General features: G+C 36.7%; 1 protein-coding gene across 2 annotated transcripts in view; it reads right to left on the bottom strand.

Annotated features, from left to right (window-relative positions):
* Window positions 1-2,887: 2,887 nt before the first annotated feature.
* PGGT1B (protein geranylgeranyltransferase type I subunit beta) overlaps window positions 2,888-25,275 on the bottom strand; it is a 47,939-nt gene continuing 25,551 nt past the window's right edge. Inside the window, exons 6-10 of one of the 2 annotated variants that reach the window (XM_054714994.1) lie at window positions 25,179-25,224; window positions 15,258-15,442; window positions 13,094-13,202; window positions 8,897-8,979; window positions 2,888-3,125 (exon numbers count right to left, since the gene is read on the bottom strand). In XM_054714994.1, the coding sequence (XP_054570969.1) occupies window positions 3,045-3,125; window positions 8,897-8,979; window positions 13,094-13,202; window positions 15,258-15,442; window positions 25,179-25,224 (504 nt within the window). In that variant the 3' untranslated portion in view covers window positions 2,888-3,044. Of the gene's footprint in view, window positions 3,126-7,742; window positions 8,980-13,093; window positions 13,203-15,257; window positions 15,443-25,178; window positions 25,225-25,275 lie in introns of those variants that run through there. The other variant, XM_008144463.3, reaches the window with a different exon arrangement.

The raw sequence follows: 25,275 nt of genomic DNA, 5'->3' as shown, positions 1-25,275 counted from the left end.
GTACCTAGGTATATGAAATGGAGATAGTGCTTCAGGCATTAATAGCTAGTTGTTTCTGTACATGCCAAGGATGTGTGTGGGTACAGGGGGCTGAGGGGTGTAGATATGGAGTTGCTAAGGTCAGGTAGATTGCTGGAGGCCTGACATCAGGGCAGAGGCCATAGCGCTGGGACTGTGCAATCAGAGGCAAACGGCAGGCAGCCCATCTCAAAAGGCCCCACTAGGCCAGCAGCAGACACCTCCATAGTCACCAGCCCCGGAATCAAACTAGGGCAGTAACCTGCAACAGAGGCCTCCACCAATACCCAGAACACGAGGAGCAGGAGGAAAAAACAAAACAAAATACTGATATTAAAAGACTGAAATTGTCAGTTGACCAGTGTAAATGGCGCCGCTCCTAGCCCTGCCCTTTGATAGTAAAAAATACAGGCAAATCAAGATTGGGTCCATTTGAGAAAATAAATTTAATATTCTCTTTGCATATGTGAGCATTTATTACCATAAACTGATATCATATTAGTTATTTCGGGCAGGAGTAAAGATCACATTGTTGAATCATACTAAGCTTTAACTAACACCCCCATTTAAAATTTATGGGGTTCTCTCTTGTCTCTCCTGCCCAAGCTGCTTTTTCTGAATCAGTGATTGGTCCTCAGATTTTGAGTGTGCACCAGAGCCACTTGGAGGGCTTGATAAAACAGATGGCTGGCCCCGCCCCCAGTCTCTCATTCAGTTGGTCTAAGGTGAGACCTGCGAGTTTGCATTTCTGAAAGTTCCCAGGTGACACCACTGCTCCTGTCCGCAGACCACACTTTGAAAACTATTGTGCTAAGTCTATGTTAATAAAGACATTATTTTGTCTGGCTGGCACGGCTCAGTGCTTGAGCCTTGACCTATGAACCAGGTCACGGTTCCATTCCAGGTCAGGGCACATGCCCCACTTGCCAGCTCGATCCCTAGTATGGGTTGTGCAGGAGGCAGCAATCAATGATTTTCTCACCACTGATGTTTCTCTCTCTTTCCCTCTCCCTCCTCTCTGAAATCAATAAAAATATATTAAAAAAATAAAGACATTATTTTGATTTCACTATCTCAGACATAGCCCAATTAGTATTCATTCATATAACACATAAAAAATAAACTGCCCCCAAAACTTAACTTGTTTTCTACAAATGTTGTTTATCAACAAATGAATACTTTTCTTCTTTTCATGCAGAAGGGAACAATTTTAAGGTTGATAACATCCAGTGTTGCAGAAGATATGAGGAAAGAGGTACTCTAATACCCTGTTGGCCTGGCAGGTGTGGCTCAGTGGTTGAGCATATACCCAGGAACCAGATCATGGTTCAATTCCCAGTTAGGGCACATACCTGGGTTGTGGGATTGATCCCCAGCAGGGATCCTGCAGGAGGCAGTAGATCAATGATTCTCTTTCATCACTGATTTTTTTTTCTCTCTCTCTCCCTCTCCATTGCTCTCTCTGAGATCATTAAAAACATATTTAAAAAAAAGAAATCCTGTTGGTGTCTGAAAAGCTATACTGGTTTTGGGTGGCAATTTAACAGTTATTACCAATACTTTTAAAGTATACATTATTTAATCCAGAAATTTCTTTCTAGGAAAGCCACAGAAAAACATATGATCTTCACAGCAACATTTGTAAGTTGGAAATAACCTTAAGATGAGAAATATTTTAAAATAAATATCAGTTATAAAAGAAAAAAAGGTATTGCCTGAACAATTATTCTTATATGCATATTTCTATAATTTAACGACTGAATCACTTTCTATAGTACACCCTACAGCAGACAAAAAAACACATTTTGTAGCACAGAATTCTAGCATGGTACTCAACTGCTGAAATTCAGATGGCAAGGTAAAAAAGTCCATTAACATTCTAGAGCAAGCTACTTATGTACACTTTGTCAAATTGATTATTTTCCTTCATTCCTTAGAGACTTTTTATAGCTCTACCAAACTCCCTGACTTGCTCATCTAGGATTAAATGAGGGAAACTGGCTTTGAGCCTAAACTCATATTTCTTCCAGTGAATTTTAAGACTACTTTCTGATCACATTTAAAATCTGTATCAAAGTACTGTCTACCAGTACAACCTTAGAAAGCAGTGTGGCAAAAGCTATCAAAAATTTATAATGTGTGTATTCTTTGCCCCAGCAACTCCACAGATATAAATTTAGCTTAACGAATTACATGTAGGCAGTGATACATTTTCAAAGATCTTATAGCAATATTTTTGTAATTGTGTAAAACACAATTACAAAAGCACCAATTGGTACATTTATGCAATGAGATACTATGCAACTGTTTAAAGCAAAGTATGGATAGTGAAAGACATTCATAATATATTGTTGAACGGAAAGTTATAGTACAGAATATATTAGCATATCTCATAGTCATATGTATACTTATATGTATTTGGTTACGTATGTATGTGGTATTGGGAGGATTTAAGAGTATGTTTTAATGTCTGGTAGGGCTAGTTCCCTCTATTTCCCCCTCCGCGTTTCATAGTTACTCTCATATGTTCTCTAAAACACACACACACACACACACACACACACACAAAAAAAAAAAAAAAAAAAAAAACCCACAAAAATAACACCATGGTAATTTTTATTGGGATAGCTTAAACTTATAAATTAACCTAAGGGAAAAACATGTTTTGATGTTGAGTCTTACCTAAAAATATGGTATAATCTTTTCATTTTGTTCAAGACATTTTTGTCTTTTACGTGTTTTATTTTTATGCTTTCCTCGTAGGTTTTGGACATGTCTTAAGTTTACACATCTTTTTTGAAATCATAAAAGGTAAATTCTCTACAAGTATATTTCCTAACTAGTTTAGGTTTGTGTGTGTGTGTGTGTGTGTGTGTGTGTGTGTGTGTATATATATATATATATATATATATATATATATAGTCTTTTATTCTTCTTAGTAAACATTTTTATTGAACTATGATTATACATATAGAAAAGTGCATAAATCGTAAGTGGACAGCTTCATATTCATAAAGTGAATGCACCTAGGAACCAGCACCTGGATCATATGACGGAATATTACCAGCACCAGGGAAGCTTCCTTGTACTCTCCAGTCCTTGTTGAGCTAAAGAGGACAGTTGAAAAAAAAGTATACATTATGAATCTTTTACATCAAGTTCAAAACCAGATAAAACGAACTGGCGATTACGTCAGGGTAGTGCTTACCTTTGGGGAGGGAGGTAGTGACTGCAAGGGGGCGCTGATTTCTGACACCATAGGTAAGTTTTTCCTATTTTGAACTTCATTTAAATGGAATCAGAGTATGTACTCTATTTTGTCTTGTGAAGGCTACTGATATATCTGTTAATAAATTGCTACTTTACTAAGTTCTCAGAGTGTTCCTACAAATTCCTTGGGTTTCCCAGATAGAAAATCATATCTGCAAATAGTTTCACCTCTTCCTTCCCACACCTCATTAGCTAAAATCCCAACACAATGTTAAGTAGTAGAGAAGATAGTGGGCCTTGTTCCTGACTTTAGTTGGAAAGCCTCTTTTGTTTCAACATTAAGATGCTGGTTTTTGGGCAGAGGTACAATGTTAATGAATTACCATCAGTTTCTACTTGACTATATTTAACATGAATTAGTGCTCAATTCTTTCAAATACCTTTCCTGGATTATTCTCATTAACTTTTAAAATATAAATATTAATGGATTGTCTAATATTGAATTTTCCTTGCATTCCTGTAATAAACTCAACTTAGTCATGATTTATTACTTTTTGAAAGTGCTAGTGGATTGTTTGCTAATAGATTAAAATTTTTGCAATATTCCTGAGAGTCTATAATTTTCTCTTTGTCAGGCTTTAGAGACAATGCCATTACATTCACTTTATAAAATGAATTTGAGTCTTTTTTTTTTTTTTTTTGGCACTTTGAGGTTCAACATTCTTTTTTTAGTCTCTGGGATTCTTTAAACATTGAGACTATTAATCTTACAGATTTGGTAGAAATCTTAAAACAATCTGGGCCTGATGCTTTTTTTGTAAGGAGTCCTTTAACTATGTTTTTTCTATGGTAATAGTTTCTATGGTAATAGTTCATACTGAATTTTTGTATCTTACTAGGGTAAATTTTGGCAATTTGCATTTTTCTAAAAAAGTTACTTTTCTAATTTATTATATGCAGTTATTCAAAGTGGTCTTATAATTTTGAAAAATTTCCCTGTTTTATGGTTATTTCTATGTCATTTAAATTTGTTTCCTCCCTTTTTTCCTTAAGTAGGTTAGATGGTGGTTTGTCTTATTCTCTCTCCCCTTTCCCCCACTTTTTACTAATTATTTCCTTCTGCTTTCTTTTGGCCTTTTTCCTCATTTTTAAGACTTGGTAGATTAATTTTCAGCTTTCCCCATTTTTATTGATATAGTTCTAAATACTATATATTCCCTATCATAACTGCTTTAAAAATATATTAGGTTTGCCCTGGCTGGTGTTGCTCAGTTGATTGGAGAATTGTAACATACATCAAAGGTTGCAGGTACGATTCCCAGTCAGGGCACATGCCTAGGTTTTAGGTTTGATCCCTGGTTGGGGCAAGTATGGAAGGCAAATAATTGATGCTTCTCTCTTACATCAATGTTTCTCTTGCTCTCTCTCTCCCTACCCATCTCTTGCTAAAAAAAAAAAAAAAAAAAAAAAATCAACAAAAACATATCCTCGGGTAAGGATTAAGAAATAAAAAACTTAAAAAACATTTAAATAAGAAATATTAAGTTCTCATCAGTCTCATGGTGATGTCTTTCTGGAGTGCTTTCATTGTCTATGGTGATATTGGTCTGCTTCTTATAACTCTGAATGGGATTTGATTGTAATCCTTTCCAGCTGCTCATTTAGAAAAAAAATTAGTTTTCTGAACTTTTAGGAGGGAGGGTGATGCCTTTTTTTAGATCCATGGTCCTAACACTCCCTTTTCATTTTTACCAAGTGATTTAAAAGGTTATATGGGTCTGTATAGATCTTCCTTCCCAATATTTACCTAGAGTCTAGACTTTCTCTTCCCTTTGTCCTATTGTACTTATCCTGTCCAATTTGGGTTCTAATTCTAGTTGTTTTCCCTCGGTGCTAGATCCCCAGGGGTGAGTATGGGAGGCAAACAATTGATGCTGTCTCATTACTTGTTTTTTAAAATATATTTTAATGATTTTTTACAGAGAGGGAGATAGTTAGAAACATCAATGAGAGAAACATCGATCAGCTGCCTCCTGCACACCCCCGCAACTGGGGATATGCCCACAACGAAGGTGCATGCCCTTGACTGGAATAGAACCTGGGACCCTTTAGTCCCCAGGCCGACGCTCTATCCATTGAGCCAAACCAGTTAGGGCTGTCTCATTACTTTTAAGAGCTACATAGGATAGGCCCCAGACTGCTCTAGCACAATCATCACATCTTATTGTATTGCTGAAACACTCAACTGAAAATGGGAACTTATAGAACCCCTCCTAGTTTCCGATTCTGTTCTCAGATTGGCCCGCTGCACCTTCTAGTGAGAAACTGTGGGCAATGTTAGAGTTCTATTCTCAAGACTGTCAGAAACCAGCTGCCTGCCTTCCATTCATAGATATTGAGACCATGTTGGGCAGTGATTGTCACTTACTTGGATATTCACATTCATGGGGAAACCTTGTCCTTTAGTTTTGTAGAATAGGGTCTGTGGCTATCCTAGTTACAATATTTCATATGGGGAGATTAAAAAATTATACTGCTGCCATCATTTTCTCTGAGTTTAAACTGAGATCTCTATTGCAGAAAAGAGGTTTTAATAATAATTTTATGGTAGTTATGACAGAAATTGTAATTGGGAATATTCTGTACTTCAGTTACTATGCTAAGTACTTTATATGTATTACCTCATTTAATCTTCAAACAACCATATGAGTTAGATATCGCCCCCTCCCCCAATTTTATCAGTGGGGAAGTCAGGGTCTAAGACCACACTGCTGCACTGGCAGATCTGGGATTTAAGCCCATCATCTGACTCGAGAGGACCTCTTTACTAAACTGACTCATCCTATCAAGTCCAATAGTTTTCAAACTATGTACCACTGCCAGCAGAACTTCTATTTGAATTTAAATATTTACAAATAACTGTTTAACCATCTAATGAAAATGTACACAAATTACAATCAAATCTAAAACACTATATGATAAATAGGTTGAACTGTATTGTATGACCTGATTAACCTTGTTTTTATGAGATGCTCAAAACAAAGCTTCTACTATCTCCTAAAAAATACCATATTAAAAGAGAGAGAGAGAATACACCATATTAGAGGTGGGGATACAGCATTGGGAATAGTTATTTGAGATTTTGGAGCTCATATTTCTCTTCTCATTGTATCACCATTGCTAAAAAACAAAGTATATATGTAAAATATTACTTATAATTTACCTAATAAATACTTTTCTTGTAAATAACTATTTAGAGAAAGTTAGGAATAGTTTCTCCACAATTCACACTAGTCTGGTATTTTTTGGTCAGTATGCTGCTGTGGAACATGACAATCACTGGCTCATAAAGTTTTTTTCTATTTTTATAGATAACTTTTTTAAAAAGATGTTTTTATTGATTTTAGAGAGGGAGGGAAGAGGGAAAGATAGAAACATCAATGCATCAACAATCGGCTGCCTCCTGCACGCCCCCTGCTGGGGATGTAGCCTACAATGGAGCATGTGACCTGACTAGCAATAGAACCAGCAATCTCCTGGTGCATGGGTTGATGCTCACCCACTGAGCCACACCAGCCAGGCCATAGATTTTTACAAGCAGGCCCCTCTCAAGTATATAAATTAGAATCTTATTATAATCCATAATCTTATGTTATTAAATTATAGAAGGAGTCAGAAAATATTTCTTAATAGTTTTATGAAATATTTTACCTTGGCATTCTCTTTCATTTATGAATACACTTACTGTTACTAACTTTCCCACCTTCCAACGACTAATGGTGATTCAGGAAAAACAGTTTGGGCTTTGCATATAGTTCTAAAGCCATTACATATGTTATTTTAACTCCGATGGCTAAATGATTATGTAGTTTGAGAAGTGGATATTTTAAAATGCCTGAATTTAAACAGAAGGAACTCATGGAAGGATGACATCTGTAGTTAAACTTATGTTTTTCCCATCATCAGCAAATTGATTTTATTTCTAATGTAAAAAAAATTTACTCTGGCAAATTAAAGTTTAAAACTGTCCATACCAATAATACATGATCAGTTTTTCAAGTATATACTAGCGTTCCCTTTATTTGGCAAGAACCATAATTTAAGGCTATTTTTCCTCCAATTTAGGAAATAAATTAAAATAAAATGTTAAATGTTACTATACCTAAATAGCGATACCAGTAATTTAGTTTTTATACTGATACTTGCAGAACAATAATTCAACATTTATTATCACCACGATTTTAACTTAAATCCAGCCCCTTAAGTGAAGCGTTTTCCTTCTCCATTTCAGTACTAGTTTCATATCTTTGAACGTCATCATCAATCGTGATTGATGTGATTTACTGAATAACTTATTATTGACCAGATGAGTTTTTATACTACGTCCTTTACAATTAGCAAGTTCATAGAATAAACAAAACAAAAAGAACAAAACCAAACCTCCGTCTTTAACCCCTAAATAGTACATTTCCCTCCAACTTAGCTGAAAATATAAAAACATAAATGGCCACATATGGAGCTAAGCCATTTAATTTACTTGAGCAGACCTATTTTTTAATTAAATTTTTAGTTATTAAATTTGAAAAAATTAGAAAATTATCAGTTTGAAATTAGAAAAGCTAAAGCATGGGGCAACAAACTAAAAATAAAATCCAAGTGGCTAAAAATAACTGTTATAAAAGTACTAGGATAAATTATGATATTACATATCTCAGAAAAAGAAACAAAACTACTAAATGTCTTTTCTTCCAGATAATACTGTTTTCTCCCCATAAAGAAAAAGAAAAAAACAGGAACTAATAATTTGAGATTAAAGTAAAACATAACTGTTAATTTACCCCAGCAACATCTAAATAAATGATCTGAACAGCACAAAACTTTTCCATTCACTATCACATACAGTTAAATTACTTTTCCCTCAGTTACATAATAGTCTTCTTAAAACAATCTCCCTTCACAAAAATTATTGTATTAGTTAAGCCTATTCATTCTTGCTATGAGGTTAATTTCACTTATACTGGTATAGCCCACACAAGTTTAATTGGCACACACTTATGAATGAGACAAAATAAATCATTCTTCTTTTTTAAAAATTATGGGATCAATTGTTTTCAAAGAATAATCCCAGATACTTAATTCTTAAAGCAATTTTCTACCATCAGCAATCAAGCATTTAAAATGATCACTAAGTGTTCATCCAAAGATTATCAATGCTATGTGAACTGTAAACTTGAAGATTTCTATTTTATAATATGATATAATTTGTACTGAAGAGTTTAAAAAAAGATAACCTACATACACACAGTTAATTTTCCTCAAAGAACTTCTTAGAAATACAGTATAAACATTTAAGAACCATAACAGAGTCCATTGTGGTTCAAACTTCAAAGATTTTCTTGAAACCCATTACAAATTACTGGCTCAAGACCATATTCCAAAGTGACACCAGCACAAGATTTGATTGTAAGACTCTACCTCTTAAAAAAAGAGCACACTTGGTTATACATGGCTTTTAACCTTGAGCTACAGTTATGCTACAAATCCCCCCACCCTCCCAGTCTAAAGTCAGTCATGTGGAGATGTGTACATTCTCTGAGCACTGCTTAGAGTCCTTGCTTTCCCAGCTCTGATGGAGATCTCGAAGGCGTTCAGAAGTCCGTGTGCTTACATTCAGGGCAGGATGAACTGTACAAATTCCACTTTCCTCCATTAGAGACAGGCCACAAATTCCAAAGTATGCATGCAAAGCATCTGAAAATGAGGCATTTTTGTCACAATAGGCATTCTAATTTGTACATGCTACAAAATACTGTAGCTACATATCTATCAGCCCATCACTACATTAAAATTCTATAGTTTTTGAAATATTTGCTTTCACAAAGTCTCAGACACCAATGTTTAAAAAACCAGATGATCAAAATCTGATATTTTATTCAAGACAATAATATTAACAAAGGAAAACAGTTCCTAGCTGAAGAAGTGACATTTCCAACATACTTTGGGACTGAAGGACAAAGAGGAAAAGTAGCAGTAATATACTAGTAAGAGTCTTCTCACTGTAGTGGGGTTTCCCCTTTGCTTACTCTAGAATATGGAAACAAGGGGCTTAACTCTATCATCATAACAGGTAAATATTTTCTTAAAAATAAAAATAAACCCCTGAACCTAGGTAGTAGCACCCTTACCCTCTAAGTTTTATTTCTGATAGTACCCAAGCTATATATTATCCTAACGGTGTGTTAAAAGAAAGGCACTTAAGCAAAATAATCCATTCTGGAATGCTGTACCATATTTAATTTTCCAAAATAGGGTACTGTCAGTCATTCTAAAAATATCTGACCTGAAAATAAAAGCAAGCTTACATTCTATTTGGCTATAATAATGTGAGATTTCATACCATAACAATTCTTCTACACTGTTCTCACTAGTTTCCCATCTTTCAGGGGTCAGCAACCCTCTTCCATTAAAGTGGCCACTGAAGTCACATGGCTGTTGCCTGCCTGAGAGCCTTATATGGACTTCTAAAGAGCTCAGAGCTCTGCAGTTATGAGAACACTACAAAAAATAGATTTTTGTAGCAGTAAATTTTTTTTTCTATTTTTGATCTGGCCATCATTTATGACCTCAAGAGCTATTAAAGTTCAAAACATCTTACCAAGTCAAACTTTGACAAAGAATTAAAGAATAAGTTTTACTTAGACAAGTATAATTTACTTTTCAAAACAGAATGGTAAATAGTTGTGCTTACTCAATCTTATTTGTGAAAAAGTTATTTCAATAATGGAGGCCCATGTTAATGCCCTTCTTTGTCTTTTCACAGAATGCTTAGGTTTCTTCTGGATCATTTTCCTCTAATTTTCAAACCATAAAAAATTTTTTTGTATTTTCCCTGTACTATTATATGTTAGAATGTACTTTGAAGTTATTCTAAAATTACAAAAGACACAGAGCAACATTAACTTTTACTATCTAGACAATAGAAAACTTTCCCAGAAAAGAATGCAATAGAAAGAGAAATAAAATACATCCAGAATAACATAAAATTGTGCCTTACACTTTACAGTTAATGTACAAACACATTTTTTTTTCAAAAGGATTCTTGTAAAATCCAGTGAACCAGCAGTTAATTGTTTCAAACCTCAAATAGTAAAAAAAAATAATTAAAAAAATCTTAGTATTCAAGCACTTAGAATACATTATAAATACATTCTCTTCTCAAGTGTCCTCTATAAATGTATATAAAATCTCCTTGTCAAATTGGTTATTAGATAATAAGATAATTTTAAAGACTTGTTAAAATAATTTTTATAAAATCTCTAGGAAAAGGTCTCAGGTCTATCCACATAAGTTCAATTTATCATACAAAGACTTTCTATGCTCTGTAGTGTACAGGCTCTGAAGACATTGTCACATATCCGTAAAAAGTATTACTTCGAAGTATTCACACAAATGTTATAGAAACTGATCTTGCAAGAAAAAAGCTTCAAGAATCTTCTTTTTAAAAAGCTATTATAAATACTCAAATGTATTTCAAGTATGCTTATACAAGAAATGTTTTCCAAGAGATTGTCATTTCCCTATTTCCATTTTGTTAAAATAGTACATTATTTGTTAAAATAGTACCATGCACTAGCTGAAAAAAATGGCATCAAGACCAAAATAATTATTTTCTTAAGTCCCTTTTCTAACATATCTATGGCTATGTGTTATAGATACCAAAACTTTAAAAATATTATTTTGCTTTAGAAATTAAAAACATTGTACATTTTTTTCTAAAGGAGAATATTTTGCATGAAAATACAAGTATGGATGTTAAGGACATATTCCTGCTCATTTCAGGTACAAATATATAATTTTATGAGCCCCCTATTTATATTTTGATTCAAGTACATGTTCCGACAACAGCAATAATAGGAGATGAACTGAAGAGGCTCTAGGCTAATAATAAAAACCATGATTCTATTACAATGCTGCAAAACAATCATTTCTTGAATCTAGTTTCATATATTTATAGCTAATAATTTTTCAACTTGCTTATTAAAAATGTCAGTGTTCTGAATTATTTTTAACAAACTCTCAAAGAGATTTTTTTTTAAAGCTGTAAATAGATTCATTTTGCTGGAGGTAATAACATAAGGGGGGGGGGGGGGGTGGCGCGAGCAGTAGCCTGAAGAATGACGCTAGAGGTGGAAGAGGAGCCAAATCCCAGGAGGGCCTGTGTGCCATGCCAAAGAACTGACTAAGTGCTAAGAAAGTCTTGAATTTTTAAAATAGATTTAATAGAAGAGTTTAGATTAGAGGTTTTCAACTTTTTTTTACATCAGAGATCCATTTGAGAGATTGAAAAAAGCTTTGGTCCCTTCTCCTCTTCTTTAAGCACACGTACATACACACATACAAGGTGTCAATATGAGGGGGACAAGGCTAGAGGCAGGAAGACTAATGAAAAGACTTCTGCAGAATCCTAGGCATGGACTTGGGTTTAGTGCTACTAGAGTTTTGGGCCAGGTGGAGCATGCAAATAATGAGTTCAATTGGCAGGTGAGGTCTGAAGGGCCTATAGATGGCATCCATGTAGTTACTGAGCAAGCAGTTTTGTTTTAAAAAATATATATATTTTATTGATTTTTTACAGAGAGGAAGGTAGAGGGATAGAGAGTCAGAAACATCAATGAGAGAGAAACATTGATCAGCTGTCTCCTTACACACCCCCTACTGGGGATGTGCTCGCAACCAAGGTACATGACCTTGACCGGAATTGAACCTGGGACCCTTCAGTCTGCAGGCCGTCGCTCTATCCACTGAGCCAAACCAGTTAGGGCTGAGCAAGCAGTTTTATATTAAGAGTATGCAGCTTATAATAAGGTTTGGAAAATATCAGAAATATCCACATATTTTGAAGAAATGTCATTATTAATACAGAGTTTTCAATATTTTTAAAAAACCCACTTAAAAGTACTTATGAAATTCAAGAATCTTTTACTCTTCACATCTATATCATTCCTGAATTTGGAAAGCATAGATTATTATACTGTCTGAATCTATTGGGTTCCTGAGTTTTAGATAGTGAGTGAATGGTGAGAGTTAACACAGCAAAGTATTCATCTAAAGAAGAAACTTAACCCGTTGCACTTGCTTGCTTTTTTCTCGATTCCTTTATTCTACTCGGGATTTAATTTTTTAAATACCCCAGATTTTACAAAGCGCGGCAGTAGAATAAAAAACTGGAGTTTCTTTTCATACAAACTTATTTATTTGGATTTTTTTATATTTCAAATTATTGATACATTCAAAGAGTAATTTTAATCTCGATGCTAACCGTGTCGAGTCACACTCGACATCTGAGTGCAAAAGGTTAATCTGCCAAAATTCAGGTAAGAAAAGTCTGGACAGTGAGGGACACCTGTTTTCAGGGTTTGAGATTTTTGATTTAATAATTTTTGAAAAGAGCAAAAATGGGTTCCTCCTTTTGGATTAAGAGCAATTTATTCTATGTAGCTCAACTGATAGCTAATAACCTAAAGACTTTGGATGGATCAAATGATTCTGTAATATGGACAGGGCTTATTTAGACTACCTGCCTTACTGCCTCAAATGAAATAAAACATTGCTAAGTAAAATATTTAGAAAATAATGTAAACTATACCAATATATCTTGATAATCAAACCCTTCCTTTATACCCCCAACACCCTAAATCTACCCTAAACTTAAACAATTTACTTACCTTTTAAAAAACATATTATTTAATGTAAGTTTACAACAAGGCTAAATTTCCTATATGTCCTTTCTGAAAAAGACGCTTGAAGGTTTAGTCAAGAAATAAACAAAAGGAAAGTTCTGGATTCATACAAAAAAATAAATTACCTGGATGACTATCTGGCCACTTGGCAAATCCCCCTACAAGGCGATCTTGAGTTGATAAGATGTAATTTCTATTTTTCTCAAAGTTAGTGTATTGGAAAATTTTCAGAAGCTGAAATGACAAGAGAAATATAAATTTACTGACATAAAACTTTCATATTGACCATTTTCAGATCTATATCATTTAAATACGCTTTTCTCAAGCTAAGGCTCTCAGAGCAAACCTCTGGGGGGTTGAGCACTTAAAAGTAGTCAACCACATTATCTTTTATATTATCGTATCAAATGTACTCTCCTGATTTCTTGACCCATTCAATGTTTCCTTCTTTTGAACCATGCCCACTTAACCTCTTTGCATCACAACTTCCCAAATCTGTTCAACTTCTTTAGTCATTTAAAAAAGTGCAATTTTATCTACCATATTTTAACTCTTATGATAAGCTTTAGAGCTGCTATTAAGTTACAAACTGGTAGTAACTAGAACTAAAAATATTTCATAAAAGAGCAACAAAACTTTATTAACCAGATGCTAGAGACAGTTTTGAGAATAGTAAAAATATTACAGATCTTTAGGAAAAATAAAATATAATTGAGACAAATATAATTTTAGCCTAAAAATTATGTAGCTTAAAGATTTATGACATGTATTATTTGTTCTCTCTCTTAAGATGCCATTAAGTTGAAAAAAAAATAAAAGGATAAATCAAAGTGTAATGAGAAGGGAGTGGTAAGCAATAGGCAAGAGAGTTCAAGACATTTCTGTAAGACACAAAGCAACTGAAAGTGTATTAATGACTCACGAGAGGCACAGAGGGTATAAGTGATCAATGAAAAAGCACTATTTCTCAAAAATAAAAACAAACCAATAAAAAAGTTATGGTAAAAATAAAAAATAAACTTATTCATTTTGATTTAATTGCCAACAGGGGAGGGCAGTTGGGGGCGATCAGGCCTGCAGGAGAGGGCAGTTGGGGGTGTCCAGGCCTGCAGGGGAGGGCAGTTGGGGGCAACCAGGTCAGTAGGGTAGGGCAATTGGGGGCAACCAGGCCAGCAGGGGAGGGCAGTTGGGGGCGACCGGGCTGGCAGGGGAGCAGTTAGGCATCAATCAGGCTGGCAGGGGAGTGGTTAAGGGGTGATCAGGCTGGCAGACAGAAGCAGTTAGGGGCAATCAGGCAGGCAGGCAGGCGAGTGGTTGGGAGCCAGCAGTCCCGGATTGTGAGAGAGACATCCCCTGAGGGGTCCCAGATTGGAGAGGGTGCAGGCTGGGTTGAGGGACACCCCCCCACGCGTACAAGAATTTCGTGCACCGGGCCTCTAGTAGAATATAAGGAAAAACTGTTTACAATCCTGATGCTGGAAACATTTCCGTCAAATTATTCCCTCTACTTCTGAATATGTTGAAATTTTCCATAATTAAAAATAAAAATAAAAAATGGTACAGGAGAGAGGAAGGGGGCTCTTGCCTTCATTTTAAATCATTATGTTTTTTGAATTTACTTCAACCATATGTATAAATTTTTGTCTAAGAGAAAAAATTAGGAAATTATATAGAAGATGAATAGAGACTTTTGTTAGATTCTAGAATATCATAACTAGGTGATACTTTAAAAAGAGAAAACCTGAAGGTAGCTAACAACCTTATGAAATTAGGTGTATCAAAATGTTGTAGACCTGCCTCCTTAGCGCAGTAGGCAGCGCGTCAGTCTCATACATAAAATGTTGTAGAGATGGGGGAAAACGTACCAATCAATACACTGCAGATGGTTTACATAAATAAACAAAAATAGAAAACCTTAAATGATTTTTTAAAAAATGACCCATGGTTTATCTTTTAGGATTAATATCTTCCCATAAATTCTTTACTGGAGTGCTTAGACAGATCCGTGCCCTAGATGGACTACCGATCAGTTTCAGTAACAAGTTTTTTTTTATACCTACTTCCTTACCTGGGCCACTTGAATTTTGTAAGAATGGAAATTTTCAAGTAGTACAACAGATAACTGAATTCTATCAAAAAACCATATAGACACTGGCTTTGCCAGAGCAACAGAAAAACTCAGTAGCCTAAACCTAACAATATTTAATGAATAGTACAAAGACCAAACCCTCTAAACACAGCTAATATTAACAGAGAGTATAGGTTTCTCATTTTTACTATTTCTCTTACCTTTAGAGTTGCTCCCACCCAAAAAGAATAACAGGTGTCTACAGGCTTATTCGGTCTTCCATGATAACCATTTTGTTGCCTCATTATACACCATCTCTTTATCCTGTTCAATTCTTTTTCTGAAAAAACTTCTTCTAGTTTACCCATGAGACACAGCGATGCAATGCCACAAAAAGTTGAGCCTCCTGTTAATCAAAACCACATAGTTCTTTATACTTCAAAACAGATGCCTAGGAAAATAATATAAAATGGTCGGAGGAAAAAAAGTGGTTAAATAATTCTAGAAAATAGTGAAATAAAAGTCGTTTAAATTCAAGACAACTATAATTTTAAATAGCCACTAAACACTGAAGCCTTCAATATTAATTTGATGAAACAAGATTTAAAATAATTTAAAGCTATAAGAAACATTTTACTTATGAAAACAAGTAAGGCTTAGGGAGACTAAAAAACTTGTTCAAAGTTATATAGTTAATAGCAGAGCTGAAACTAAAACATAGGACAGACTACTATTCCCTGTCTAGGATTCTACCACCTGAGTCTGATTTTAATTCCCTTAAAGATAGTGTATTACTTATGAATTGAGGTTTTATCTGCCTGAAGCTACAACTAATTTTAACATATAACATAAACAAGCTAGAAGCTGGTATGCAGATATGGTATCTAGTCAGCTTAAGAAATTTAAGGAAGAAAAGTTTGAGCAAGGGAGTGTGTGTGTGGGCAGGGGAGAAGAAAGCTGAAGTTGGAAGTAGATGCACAGTGAGTATCCATACTCACTACAGTAGACTGAATAGATACCCCTCAATGATATCCAGGTCCTAATCCCAGGACCGTGTGCATGTTACCTTATATGGCAAAAAGGACTTTGCAAATGTGATTAAGTTCAGGATCTTGATATGGGGAGATTATTCTGGGTCACCTGGTTGGGCTCTAAATATACCCATAAGAGCAGAGGGAGATTAAACTACAGAAAGAGGAGGCAATGTGACTATGGAAGCAGAGCCTGGAGAGATGTGGCAATAAGTCAAGGAATGTTGGCAGCCACCAGAAGCTGGAAGATGTAAAAGAACAGGTTCTCCCCTGGAGCCTCCAGAAGTAACTAGCCCTGGTGACATCTTGATTTTGGCCACATAAAATGAAGTTCAGACTTCTGGCCTCCAGAACTATAAGAATAAATTTTTGTTGTTTGACACCCCCAAGTTTGCAGTAAAATGTTACAGCTGCAATAGGAAACCAATATACTCATAAAGGTAATTACTTTCCTCAGAAAATGAAAAATCAGTATTATTTCATAAAGAAAAGAAACAACACTTTCCATGGGCACTATTTGTTGTCAACTCCAAACAATTAAAAAATCCTTGTATTTCCAATTTATTACAACCTCAGTTAGTAATTTTTATTTCAGCTATTTAAACAGATGATAGTTCCTAATATTCCTCATCCTGTAATTTTCCTTTTGGTGTTACAAATCTTGGATATGTTCTCTGGAAAAGGAAAAGTGAGCATTCCCTGTAGAAAACTTAAGGCATCTATCACTGTAAGTAGAAACTATTTAATCTTTAGAATTTTCCACAATTAGCTGGGTGATCTATGTTAGTCCTAAGTGAATTAAAACAGAAAAGTAAAAAAATTATCATAATCTTTTAGAATAATTTCTAGGAAGCAACTCTCAATCTTATTTCCTCTTCAATAACCCACTAGTTTCAATTTTTCTTTCATAAAAATCTGGCAATGACCTCAGGTATTATAATATCACTAGTGGCCTGGTGCACGGATTCGTGCACACTGAAAGGAAATTAATTAGAAGAAGTATTTTAATACCGCTATTCACCCTTTCTCTATAATACAAGTGTCAACCAAATTCACGATGGACAATGACATATCGAAACGTGTGTGTGACTGATGCCAGTGAGAGCTTTATATGTGTCACACATGTGCAAGTCAACTTAGCCTTTTATAGATATAGAATAAACTTGCTTAATTAGAACTGCTTTCTGATGTAGCTAAACTTTTTCCAGCCCAGTGAAGCACCCCAACTTCTCTTTCAGGTAATTGTCAATAACACAGCAGTAAATATCAACACAAAGCAGATTATTATTGTAGATCATGAAGGAAGAACAAAGGGCAAAATATTTAACTGCAGCAGTATTTAACTATATTTTGCGCAGTGAGAAAACCTGAAATCATTTTCAAGGTCCACCATTACTTACTTCTTTTCAGTTGGGTCAAGTTTCTAAACTTTCTAAATCTCCGTTTTCCAGCTAATGAAAAGAAAATAGGATTTTACCAAGTCTCCTAATCTACCTACTCCAGGACTTGTGAGGATCAAACGACATGAGGCACAGGAAAACGCTTCACAAACATTTGGTTAAAGTGTAAAATACTTGCACCTGGCTATAAAGCAAGTCGGGTTCCTGGGCTGAAGAAACTCCAAGGAGGCTAGTCGCTAGGGAGAGGAAGTTGGGCGTTGCTATATGATGTCATTACCCGGCACCCACAGTGACTGTTTCTGGGTTGGGCTGGGCTGTGGGCCACATTTTGTGCCTTGGGGTCTTGGCAGTGTTGGCTGCAATTTGGTGGGCTGTTACTCCGGGGTGGTGGTGGGGCTTGTGTCCCACTTGGGGGAAGCTGAGTGTTGCTTTGTTGGCACAAGGTCTGTGCTGTTTCTCTGTAAATGGCCAGTGTGTGTCACAGCAGCTCCTGCATTGAGTGTCTGCCCCCTGGTGGTCAGTGCGTGTCATAGTGACCAGTTGGATGGGTGGAGGGACACATAGCATATTAGACATCCTATCTAATAATAGACAAACATGCAAATTGACCATACCTCCGACACACCCACAAGCCACGCCCACCATCCAATCAGAACGAGTATGCAAATTAACCCAAACCAAGATGGCTACAGCCACAGAGAGCAAGGTTTCCTAGGTAACAGAGGAAGCCAAGCTTTCTGCCTGCCCTGGCCAGGCCTAAGCCTCCACTCAAGCTACAAAGTTTCAATTATAGAAGGTAAACAAATTCAAACAAATGGCGGCAGAATGGAGCTTGAGAGAGCAGGCCAGGGTTGCCGCCGGCAACAGGGGAAGCAAAGCTTTCCGCAAACCCTGGCGGGGCCCACCCGCTTAAGGCAACAAAGTTTCAATTATAACCCCAACACAAATGGCTGCCGGCCTCGGAGGAGCCCCAGGCTTGGCTCCGCTCCAGGCTACAAAGTTTCAATTGTAGAAGGAAAATAAATTCCAGATACCAGGGCCTCTGCTTGGGTTGCCAGGGGGCGTGGTCGGCCTGCAAACCACCACAGGCCCCTCACTCAGGCTGCCCCACAACCCAAGGGAACCCCCACCTGATCCGGGACGCCCTTCAGGGCAAACCAGCTGGCCCCCACCCCTGTACCAGGCCTCTATCCTATCTAATAAAAGAGTGATATGCAGATTGATCATCACTGCAGCACACAATATAGCTGCCCCCATGTGGTCAAAGATCCTGCCCCCATGTGGACACAAGATGGCCACCACAAGGTGACCAGCAGGAGAGGGCAGTTGGGAGGCACCCGGCCTGCAAGGGGGGGCAGTTGAGAGGGACCAAGCCTGTAAGGGAGGGCAGTTGGAGGTGATCAACCCTGCAGGAGAGGGCAGATAGGGGTGACCAGGCCGGCAGAGGAGGGAAGTTGGGGGCAAACAGGCTGGCAGCAGAGTGGTTAGGGGGTGATCAGGCTGGCAGGAAGAAGCGGTTAGGGGCAATCAGGAAGGCAGGCAGGCGAGCAGTTGGGAGCCAGCAGTCCTGGATTGTGAGAGGGATGTCCGACTGCCCGTTTAGGCCCGATCCTACCAGGATCGGGCCTAAACGGGCAGTCGGACATCCCTCAAGGGGTCCCAGATTGGAGAAGGTACAGGCTGGGCTGAGGGACAACCTCCTCTGTGCACGAATTTCGTGCACCGGGCCTCTAGTTTATATATATAGATTAAACATATTAATAGTATATTATCCTTAAAACTACGGAAAGGTAAAATGAAACATTTAACTGTTACTATACAAATTACTCTGTTAGGACTCTTAAAGCAAACGGCACAACTCAAAGTAAAAATAATCTTTACTTTGTTCAAATCACCAGATTTTGAAAATATTAATGTCTGAAGTTTGGGTTTTGAGTAGTCAAAAACAGTAATTACAAAGTCCATACTTTAAGCTAAAATTCATTTGCCAAAATTTACCCCTAAGAGATTCTTATTTCACAAAATTCCAAAAAAAATTAGTTCTAAAAACCTGGATTAAAAGCCTTATGTTAAGACATAAAAACAGAAAGAAACACAATGACATCTTGACAATAAGTAAATTAACAAATATTATAAAATAGCAGGTACAGAACTCAAATAGAATTATCTTCTGGGGGTTAAATAGGATTAGATTAGATCAATGATTCCCACAAGCTTAAAAAAACAACAACCAAGAAAGGCTGAATTTGTGCTATGTTCTTCTGCTAATAATGTAATATTATTTTACATTATTATATTAAAGTACAATACAAGAAATGCTTCTCATGGTAATGATCTGAATTCCTCAAGAAAAGGTTAAATTATGTTTATTATGCCTTGGTTGAAGAAGGTATGAAAATAACCTTCCTTATCAGAGGCATATAAAAGTAAAAATATTGAGGCACATACAAATAAAAGAGAAATATTCCCACCTGAAATTGCTAAAAGTTTGCCACCTAAAGCGATATGTTTCAGTTGTATAAATAATTAATGTATGCACAATATCTCAATCATAAAAAAACATCACAGGAAGGGACCATAGAGATTCTCTTTTAACAACCTCTTAAGTTCTTCCAGGTTCAGGCTAAAGGTGTTCCTGACTCTAGTTTTTATGCTATGATTTACTAATATTTTAAAAGTATAACACAGTTATAAGTTAACTTATTGCTCCCATAAGGTTTTACAGCTCAATCTTAAGCATTCTCTTAGTATCTATTATACCAAATTATCTGAAAGAATCTATGTACTCTGAAATGTATAATTTAAGATGGTCAACTAACATATAGCTAGATATAAAGTAGAAAGCTTAATAGTAAAGAAGAACACCATTTTACACTTCAATATCACATGAAAAGGGTCAAGTGAGGTAAATTCAAAGAAGTTGAATGCTTAGATGAAATTAAGCCAAAGAGAGTTTACTACTTCTCTTCTGGATTAAGAGTAGAGATATTTTAAAAGAATCATGGAATCAAATAAATTTGTCTGAACTTTTACATTTATATTATTCATCCAGAGAGAGAAAAAATAGTTTTAATCCTAGCAAATCAGGTAAATCCAATTCGTTCCAAATACCAGAACTGTGCTATTATGAGAGAATCACTAAGGTAAATATAACCATTACATGATCATGGCCTAGAAGGGTATAATGTGCCTGTTTAGCTTTCATGACAAATGGGCTCCAGGCTAAGCAGTAGTTGGAGAAGAGCAGATGAATTAATAAAACAAAACAAAATAACAGTGTATTAAATAACATTTAGATTGCAGAATTAGGAAGAAAAGTACATGAAGAAACTTAATTATTACTAAATTGTAGCAGAAGTACATAGCACAAATTCAGCCTTTTTTGCTTTGAGGTGCAGAGTGGAATACCGGATAAGCTATTCATTAAATACTTACTGAACAACTACGATATACAAGCACATATGGAGTAAGACATGAATAAGACATGGTCAGCTTACAATTTAGCAGAGAAGATCAAATAAACTGAGGTAAGTACCATGAAAATGGTATGAACCAAGTATTACAGAAATATAGACAAGGGAGAAACTGCTCAGGGCTTGGGGGATGGTGGAAGAATGACACCAGATGATGAAAGGTTTTCAGAAAATGTGACACTGGAACCAGGCATAAAAAGATGGGTAGCCGAAACCGGTTTGGCTCAGTGGATAAAGCGTCGGCCTTCGGACTGAAAGGTCCCAGGTTCGATTCCGGTCAAGGGCATGTACCTTGGTTGCGGGCACATCCCCAGTAGGGGGTGTGCAAGAGGCAGCTCGTCGATGTTTCTTTCTCATCGATGTTTCTAACTCTCTATCCCTCTCTCTTCCTCACTGTAATAAATCAATAAAATATAAATTTAAAAAAAAAAAAAGAAAGAAAGATGGGTAAAACTCTGAAGGTTAAGAAGAGGGAATCAAGAAAAGGCAGGTGGAGGGGAAGCATTTCAGGCATGCATGCATAAATAAATAAACATACTAGCAAAGTCCAGAGGTGAAGAGGCATGAAGGAGCACTAGTGAATACATTCTCTTTACAAACTATAATAAATTCTCTGAATAAAATGGCAATAATTATTGCAGTGATTTTATACTGTAATAACTTAGCTACGCTAGAACTTCCTGTCTGGCCTGAAGTTAGAGAAAATCTGTAAGATTTGTAAGATGGAAGTGAAGCAGCAGCCAGTGCCCTGGTTGTTTTTAGGGGCGGAAGGAGACAAAGGCAGAAGTGCTGGCAGATTCCTACTTGACCTTACTTACTCTCCATACACTTGGAATCCAAGTTTTTCTTACATCTGGCCCTTGTGACACCAGGCCCATAAACAGATGCAGGAGCAAAAGCCCTCCACAGACTCCCCACCAGTCACACTCTGCAGCTGGATGTGCCTGGCTTCCCAGATTCCCCTGCAAGGTCTCGCTTGCCCACCTGTGCCGGTGCTTCAGAAGGGCTTGTCAGTGACTTTCCCCCAATCCATCAACTACTCATTTTAGGACCTTACTACTCAGTCTTCTTCTACAGTGATGGAAAATCTTATTCTTATAATAAACCTTATTCTTTCCTATCCATAGGGTTTTGCTTTTCTGAATCTAATACAAAGATGACTACTCTCAGAGGGCTGGTGTCAGGATTAAATGATACTGAATGGTAGCTGGCACAGAGTAGCAGTTAATAAAAAAACATTATTTTCCTTTTAGTTTATAGACCAAACATTATAAACTGGTAGTAACTTATGTGGGACAACAGGTATGACTAGCAAATTACAAAAAAATAGTGACAGAACAGATTACACACCCAACATTCTGGATTTCTGGCTTCTCTGGTAGTAGCAGTTCACATTCCTGAATAACAAGGACAGGCTTGGGAGGAAGAAGAGGAGAGGAATGGTTTAAACATGTGCAGTTTGGGATGCTGAAGAGACAGAATGGGGGTTATGCAGCTCAGAAGCAATAGCACATGTTTGGAAACATAGTTTGGAGGCCATCAACACAGGGATGATTGATAAACAACCATCTGTTGGTTCATTCAACTGTGTGCCACACATGTTATAGGTGTGGGGATACAATAGTGAATAGAACAGGCCCAAATCTCTGTTCTCATGAGGCTTACATTATGTGAGGAGACAGTGAATAAATAACTAAAATATAAAAAAGTGATATGCAGAAAAAGCCAGAAAGGGGGATAGGGTATGAATATGTGGTTGGTATGTGATTCTGAATAGGCGGTATGTTGGTAGTTTGCAATTTTACCGTAAACAGGGGGCTTATCCAAAAATATCATATAAACCCAAACCTAAAGGATGTGAAATAAAGCCAGGTGTATGCTAGGGCTGGGGTTGGAGGAGTCTATAAAAAACCCAGCAAGTACAAGAACCCTGAGATTTAGAAAGAAGAAACTTGGGCTGAGGTAAAGAGATCAGAGGAAGAAACAAAATGGTGAAGGAGCCAGAAACAACTTGTCAGGAAGTGGGACAAAAAGAATGTGATATTTCAAGAAAGAAGGGGGAGAGGTTAATAGCTTCAAATGCTTCAATAAAGATAAGGAATGAGAAAGAGACACTAGATTTGAAATAAAGACCACTCATAACTTTAAAAGAGAAACTTCCTAAGTTGCCGAAGCCTCACACAGAAATTAAAGAACAAGCCATTTTTGTAGAAAGGCAAATAGTATATTTGGACCACTATTCTAAAAAGATTAACAATAGAAAGAGCTCCCTCTCCCTCTAGGGAGCACGCCCACGCCTTTCTGTTTCCCCTACTTTCCCCAGGCGTTACCTTTGCCTTTCTCTCTAAGCTCCAAGGGCTTGTCTTCTACCTCTGTAACTGGTTTCCTGAGCCTACGCAGCCCAGCTGTCTCACTTCTACTACACCTGTCATTTTCTAAATAAACTTTCCCTTACAATTTGAAAAAAGAAAGAAAAAAAAAGATTAACAATAGAATGAAGAAAAAGGGAGTATACAATGACTTTGCAGGGAGACCAAATTGCAGGACTACTATTTAGGAAGAGGTTTTACTTACCACAATAGATAGTGATAAAATGAGACAGGGAAGGAAGGCTATACAAAAGACCTCTAGAATAGTACTCATCCTATCTAACTTCAGAGCACAAAAAGAACAAGAGTATCTGATACTTGTAGGACATCCTGAGGTGTCCTGAGGAGGGTGCTCCTGGCCAAAGGCCATCTTACCAGGGGCTCTAGACACCCAGCTCTTCTTGGCTGCCACAAAGGCTAATAGAGCAATAGCTTGGCACACCAAGAACCCATTTATGGTACTGCAGCACTCTGATTAGGAAGCTCTCCTCTAGGGCTTCAGGCCTCAAACCTACCATGGTGAATTTAGAGCTAGAAGGATGTAAACTTTTTGGCATGAATCACAGTCCATCACTGATTATCTTGATGGGTACAATCCTAGGCAAATCGTACTGACTCAAAATCACTACTTGTGTGACTCAGCAAGATTTTTTTCCTGACAGGACCCCTCTCTGCTTCACATCCCACAGAATGTAATCCCAATTTCTTGGCAAAAGTGTCTGTCCCACAGGTGTCCTATACTGGTAAGGTGTCTCCTTAGCTAGTGCCCATTAACAACCTTTATAATAATGATTACCAGACCATATCTTTTCAGAAATTCTTATAGATGCCAGATTTTCTATTTGGGCTACAAGTACATCCTTCTTTACCAAGTAGTGATGACCAGTGACAGAACTGCTACTGCCAGCTTGCCCCACTACCAATCTCATATAGACTCAGGCACACACAAGAATTATGGTGTCCTAATTACAATGTGGCCTCAGAGGAAAATCCAAGTCAGTCTTCTATACAGTTCTAGTGACTCACACTACAAATACCTACATCAAAAGAGGGAGTAAAGATGTGAGAGAGTGAAAAAGATAGCCGATAGAACAAGGTTCCAGGGAAAGTATAAGGATATGGGATCGAGGAATATATATTAAAAAAATATTTTTATACATGTTTTATAGTTTACAACCCACTTTACCTCTTATAATCCTAATAACAATATAAAAAGACAATTATTTCTACTCTGTTGATGAGGAAGCCCTCAGAGATACTAAGTGAGGAGCCAAGATCACACAGCTGGGGTCAGGGATGAGACCTGAAAACTGACCTGTTCTTTCCATGGTATCACGCTGGTAGAGGGATGGACACAACAGGTGAGTACAAAAATAACTGCTGTGATGAAGAGGAAACAAGGAGTTCAAAGAGTCTGCTTGATTTAGCCTCTTTCTTTTTTAAAAAGGAGCATGGAAGCTTGTTTACTTCTACGTGGAAATACTCAATCTGAAAGAGTTGACTCCTGATGTGCTAACAAACTAAGTGACTATTATCTCTCTATTCTGGTTCTGCCAAAAGCAGGAAAAAAATGTGGAAGGAGAGATTTGATCAGTGTATATACTGAACATGTTATGAGGCAAAATGTTTTAAAAAATCACCCCAAAATATTTTCATGAAAATTCTGGTCTGAGTAATTTATAAATGATTACTGACCTAGAAGAGGTTCAAACTGGCACAACAGTGTCAAAAGAAAGAAGTAGGAAGGAAGACGGTCAGGCTGCACCAAGGGCTGAGACAAACTTCTGAGGTCCTCCATGTTGAAGATACCATGATGTTATTTGAAGAAACAAAAGAAACTACATGTTCATTTATTTTAAGATGCCTTACCATGAGATTCAAGTCCAGCTCCCTGTGCCAACCCATTGTCATAGGACTGAAAAAGAAAAACATTATTTGGTTTAATAGGGAAATAATAATAAATAAG

Source organism: Eptesicus fuscus, chromosome 4 (assembly GCF_027574615.1).
Source record: "Eptesicus fuscus isolate TK198812 chromosome 4, DD_ASM_mEF_20220401, whole genome shotgun sequence".
Taxonomy (NCBI): domain Eukaryota; kingdom Metazoa; phylum Chordata; class Mammalia; order Chiroptera; family Vespertilionidae; genus Eptesicus; species Eptesicus fuscus.
Note: the sequence above shows the minus strand (reverse complement) of the source record. Positions and strands in the feature narration are given on the sequence as shown.